The following is a 5,770-nucleotide window of genomic DNA, read 5'->3' on the forward strand; positions in this document are numbered from 1 at the left end:
AGGACGGATGATCCCTTCAGGACCAGTGGTGAGAGTGGCGATACCAGGAGAGTGGAGGGAAGGTGGGGCAGAAAGCGAGAACAAGGATCTACATATAACCTCCTCCCTGGGGGATGGACAACAGAAAAGTGGGTGAAGGGAGACGTCGGACAGGACAAGGTATGACAAAACAATAATTTATAAATTATTAAGGGTTCATGAGGGAGGGGGGAAATGAGCTGATGCTAGGGGCTTAAGTGGAGAGCAAATGTTTTGAGAATGATGAGGGCAATGAATGTACAAATGTGCTTTACACAATTGTATGTATGGATTGTGATAAGTTGTATAAGCCCCTAATACAATGATTAAAAAAAAAAACTGAGGTGCTGTTAGACATCCAAACAGATGACTTTGAAAAATGTTTTCAATAATGCAATAGCAGATTTCACAAATGCATTAAGTGTAATGGAGAATACTTTGAAGGTGATAAGATTTGTTTTGTAAAAAAAAAAAAATTATATAGCTTTAAAAAAAAAGGCGAGACTTACTTAACAGATGATGGGCACAAAGTTCCAGAATTTACCTTCAGAATCACATTTGGCCTGGACAAGCACATAAAGGGCACAGGCACAGAAATAGGCACCTGCAGGGACATGGGCGGCAGGCTGTGTGAGGGAAGAGTGCACCCCTGGTTTTACCTCAACAGAAGAGCACCACTTAAGCCTGTTTTATATTTTGAGAGTCAATATAAGAGCATGTTTTCAAAAAGTGTTGTATCTTTTTTAAAAATCATTTTATTAGGGGCTCGTACAACTCTTACCACAATCCATACATACATCAATTGTGTAAAGCACATTTGTACATTCATTACCCTCATCCTTCTCAAAAAGTGTTGTATCTTTTGAAAATAAAAAGCCTTGAAATCCAATGCTAGAGAGGGGTTGTTCAGGGCCTGGGGCTTTTTCATACACATTTGGCTAAATTTGGAATCTCTCGTGCCCTCCGCACCCCTCTCCCCCAAAATAAATCTAGGGTGACTCTCCCCACTCAAGAAGACTTGCTTAGCTCATTTATAAATATGAGTGGGAAGCATTTGCTCATTCCCAACATGGAAGAGAGAACTATGCCCTGGAGCTACGCTGCGTTATATTTAACCTGGGAACAAATAGCCTAGTGTTATCTGTTTCTCCTTCTAAGATCATTTCTAGAAAATGCAAGCTATTCATACTCCCATGTAGTAGACCTTAACTCTGAAGGGCCCTGGGTCCCAACAACTCTGTCTTGGACGTACAGCGGAGTGCTCCTGAGCAGCAAGGATGGCAATGGCAAGACTGAGTCTCATCCTTTAGACTTGTCATCAGGTGCCGCCAGTTCTGGACAAGGACACTTGCTTGTTAAAGTCGATGGGGGAAAAAGAGGAAGACCTTCAATGACATGAACTGACACAGTGGCTCCAACATAGCAGTGATTGTGAGGATGGCATAGGACCGGGCAATGTTTCATTCTGTTGAACATGGGCACCGAACAACAACAATCACTTTGATGGATACATTTCTGTGTAATTTTAGGGGATTCATTAGCCAACCTTTCCCCAAGCCATTCTATGAACTCTGAGTTAATTGCAACTTGCACCCAACAGCACTTATGTGGTGGTACGGTGTTTTCTAACAAGATATACTTGGAAAGGGACACCATGATGTACACTGCAAAAATCAAGCAGATTTAAGTCCTGCCTCTGAATCATTTAAAATAAAACAAAACAAAAATGTCCTTTGAACGTGATTTTCTTCATTTGAAGAAGGGGGGTTGTGTTACACATTTGTCAGTGGTCTGAAAACCCAATATGTCTCAAAACCCGATACACAATCTGTTCACAAGGAATGCAGTCTGTGCAGCTGTGTATTCATCAGCCTGATGGGGACTTGGCTTGGCCTGCAGCTTGGCCACTGTGTGGGCAGCTGTCCTTAAGTCCAACCGAAGCACAGCCCCTTTGGGGACCTAGCCCAGGACCTGCCTCACATTACTGGTCTTTAACAAATCCTCAGTGGGGAGATGTTGAGCCAGTCCTCCCTGCTGGTTTCGTTCCCAACTGTGTTGGTGAGACTTAGTGACCTTCAGCTTGGTTCGCTAAGTGTCCCCTTCAACGAGGGGAAAGACATTGCCCTCCTAATAGCAAAATGAGACACAAAGGAACCTTGGACTTTTTTCTTCTTTTTTTAATCTTTCATTAGTGACATCCAGATAAGCCCTGACTCTCTGTACCAGAGAGATGCACCTAATACATCTCTCTGAGGTTAGTTTCATTTCCTACTCTGCTCCCCGATGTCTGCAACTTCCAGGGAGAGGAGTCTACAATTCGGAAGCAATAGGCTTGGCATTAGCACGGTGGTCACCTCGGGCCAGTGTGGGGAGAGAATGGAAGTGGTTGTTCTTGTCAGGAGAGATGGCCAGAGGGTAGGAGACAGAATGGTTCACCATGGGAGGGAGGTTGCACAGGGATGAAGCAAAGGGCACCTCCTCAAAGACCGTTATGGGGAGTGAGGCGCTGGCCTGAGGCTGCGGCCTTGGGGTGGGCAGGGGATAGTGTATCAGCTGCAGTGCAGGTTTCAGGGTGATGGGGACCTCAACTTTGGGGCTACTGTCTTGGACAGCATGGGTCCTGCCTTCGGGAACATCCAACTCCCACAGAGGATCTGGGTTTGGGGCCTCAGTCTCAGTCTTGGTGACAGCAGGGGGAGGGCCCATGTTGATGGCTGCATTCATGCCATACTGCCGTCGCTTATTAATCCAGTACAACAGCGGGCTATAGGTGAACGTAGCCGTTCTCATCACATCCACCCACTCCTGGGCACGCTCTTCTCGCCGCAAGTTCTTGCGCCAGTGCAGAAAGAGAATGCAGCCGCCAGCTAGCACAGAGCACAGCCCCAGGAATCCAAAATACAGGGAGATCCACACTGAGTAAGAACACATAAACAAAGCAGGCTGGCTGATTGGCTTAGAGCATAAGCGCTTTCCTATTTCTCGCCCATTCGTGAATCACTCCATCCTCTTACCCACCCTTTCTTTTACCTCATCATTATTTAAATCAATAAGTTGATAATGTATTGATTTAAAATAATAAATCTAACTTTCTAGATGTTTACAGAGCTTAGATAAAGAAAGGGAGGTCTCGATGGGGCATGACCTGTCTAGGCTCAGACAAGCAAATTTCTGGTTCCCAAACCCCAAAATGAAGGGGAAAAAAGAAAGAACAAAAATTCTACCATCAAGTCAGTTCTGACTCATAGTGACCCTACAGGACGGAGAAAACTGCCCCTGTGGGTTTCCAAGGCTGTAACTCTTCATGGGAGTAGAAAACCTCATGTTCCTCCTGCAAAGAAGCTGGTGATTTTGAACTGCTGACCTTATGGTTACTAGCCCAACCCATAACCACTACACCGCCAGGGTTCACCCAATCCATTGCACTGAGGACCCTCACTGAAGGCAAGGCTCATCAAGGAGGTGAGAGTTCACCAGTAGTTGGAGGTACCCATCTTTCATCGCATTCCCCCATACCCCTTAACCATTCTAGCTGTGATGGACCTGGGGTGCCCCCTCTGGTTGGGAAGAGAAACGCAGACTCTGCCCTCAAGAAATTCTGCGTGTTCTGGAGGAGACCAACTGCTCATCACCCCTCCATCCAGGCAGCTACCATCCCACCCATGCAAAGGGTCTTTCCTAAGTGTTCCTAAACCCAAGGGCACAAGACAAGGGGCAGGGATTAGAGGAGCATTTACCGCCAGGCAGGCTCAGATCCTCCTCTGGGGGATCCATGAGTTGAGCATTGATACCAACTGGTTACTCTAAGGAGAAAGAATTTACCCACTTGCCCATGTCGAGCCAATGGGACACCCCAGAATGTCCAGCCCATTGTTCCCTAAGGGAGAGGTCACTGGGTTCTAAGCACTGAGCATTCCAGGGGGCAGTGCTTATGGAGGAGTCCTGGGCTAGTGAAAGGAAGGGGCTTCATTCAGTATGGTCTTAGGGGTCTAGTATTTCTCTAACAGACTGACTCACCAGTTAATTGCCTGGATCAATCCACAAAGCAGTCCCCCCCCAGGAAAGGGCCCCACGTCCCTCTGGGGCTTAGCGGTGTACCTAGTCTTCAGGACGGAGATCATGGATACCTCCGTGACAGGAGTGGGGCAGGAAGCACACAGTGTTGAGTCCCTGCCCTCCTGAAGTCGACGGCCAAGTTGTCAGGAAAAATTCTGCTCAAGAGAGCAAAGTAATCCCCTCCTTCCTGGGTTCCTCCAGTCTCTCTCTTGGATAGTTACCTTCCTTTTTTTTTTTTTTTTAAATCATTTTATTGGGGGTTCGTACAATTCTTAGCACAATCCATCCATACACCCATTGTGTTAAGCACATTTGTACATTTGTTGCCATCATCATTTTCAAAACCTTTGCCTTCTACTTAAGCCCTTGGTACCAACTCATTTTCCCCCCTCCCCACCCCCCTTCCTCATGAACCCTTGATAATTTATAAATTATTATTTTTTTCATGTCTTACACTGACCGATGTCTCCCTTGACCTACTTTTCTATTGTTCATCCCCCTGGGAGGGGGTTATATGTAGATCATTGTGATTGGTTCCCTCTTTCTCCCCCCCCTCCCCTTACCTTCCTAGCATCGCTACTTCAGCAAATGTTGACAGGTGTTTCCTAGGCATCGGGCCCTGTGGGAATGTCACCATCTGGCCCTTCATCCCTTTCCAGCCTCATCTGCTTCCCCCCTCTTCACACGCCTTTCTCTTCAGCCAGACCTGATTCCATCACAGATCTTACCCCTGTGAAGCCAGACTCACTCTGCTCCTTTGGCCAGGAGCGCCCCTCCTCACTGAACACTGACTTTTCTTTCGAGCTTAGCTCAACCCCCTACTCTGTGACAGTCACTTCAGTTCGTTTTAAGGGACCTTACGAGTTGGTTGTCTGGTCGAATTCCCAACAGATACTTGAGTAGTTGAGGTAGATACCCAACACAGTAGTAACTAATCCCTCTAGGACTCGCTTGGTCCCGAGAGACCTGAGGCAGTTTGATGTATTGCTGCGCAGCTCAGTTAGAAAACCGTTTCCTAGGCCCCATCAGGCTCCCTGCCGGATGCATTCTGCTTGGCCGTTTGTTGTTGTTGTTGCTGCTATTGTTGCTATTAGGTGTCATTGATTCCGTGACCTTTTTTGTACCACAGAAGAAAACACTGCCTGGTCCTGCGCCATCCTCGCAATTGTTTGTGTGTTTGAGCCCCTCTCGGTAGCCATTATAACGTCCATCTCCTTGAGGGTCTTCCTCTTTTTCACTGACCCTCGACCAAGATGATGTTCCTTTCCAGGGGCTGGCTTCTCCTGATAACCTGTGCAAAGGCTGTGAGACAGTTTCCCCCTCCTCACTTCTAAGAAGCATCTGGCTGGACTTTTTCCAAAACAGATTGGTTATTTCTCCTGGCGGTCCACAGCACTTTCAATGTTCTCCACCAACACCATAATTCAAGCGCATCAACTCTTCTCTCTTATTCACTGTCCAACTGTTATGTGAACATGAAGTGATTGAAAACGCCCTGGCTTGAGTCAGGTGCGCCTTCATCCTCAGAGTGACATCCTTGCTCTTCGATACTTTAAAAAGGTCTCGTGCAGCATATTTGATCACCAGAGTATGTCATTTTGATTTCTTGATTGCCACTTCCACGTGCATTCATTGTAGATCCGAGCCAAATGATACCGTTGACAACGCCAGCCTTTTCTTGAGGTTTTCTTCATGG

At 46.8% G+C, this 5,770-nt stretch overlaps 1 protein-coding gene across 1 annotated transcript; it reads right to left on the reverse strand.

The window, feature by feature from the left end:
- Nucleotides 1–2,328: 2,328 nt before the first annotated feature.
- On the reverse strand, nt 2,329–3,792 carry TEX38 (testis expressed 38). Its single transcript, XM_004699454.1, has 2 exons — nt 3,756–3,792; nt 2,329–2,933 (listed from the first exon to the last, which is right to left on the reverse strand). The coding sequence occupies exons 1-2, from the start codon at nt 3,790–3,792 to the stop codon at nt 2,329–2,331; spliced, it is 642 nt and encodes a 213-aa protein (XP_004699511.1).
- Nucleotides 3,793–5,770: the final 1,978 nt, after the last annotated feature.

This window comes from Echinops telfairi, unplaced genomic scaffold (genome assembly GCF_000313985.2).
Source record: "Echinops telfairi isolate 266 unplaced genomic scaffold, ASM31398v2 ScPeMD7_443;HRSCAF=831, whole genome shotgun sequence".
Lineage (NCBI taxonomy): Eukaryota > Metazoa > Chordata > Mammalia > Afrosoricida > Tenrecidae > Echinops > Echinops telfairi.

Coding starts and splice junctions, on each gene's coding strand:
- TEX38 (XM_004699454.1), bottom strand. CDS start 3,792: ATGGATCCCCCAGAGGAGGATCTGAGCCTGCCTGGCG. Junction 2,934..3,755: donor GGATCTGAGCCTGCCTGGCG/GTAAATGCTCCT, acceptor GTTCTTACTCAG/TGTGGATCTCCCTGTATTTT.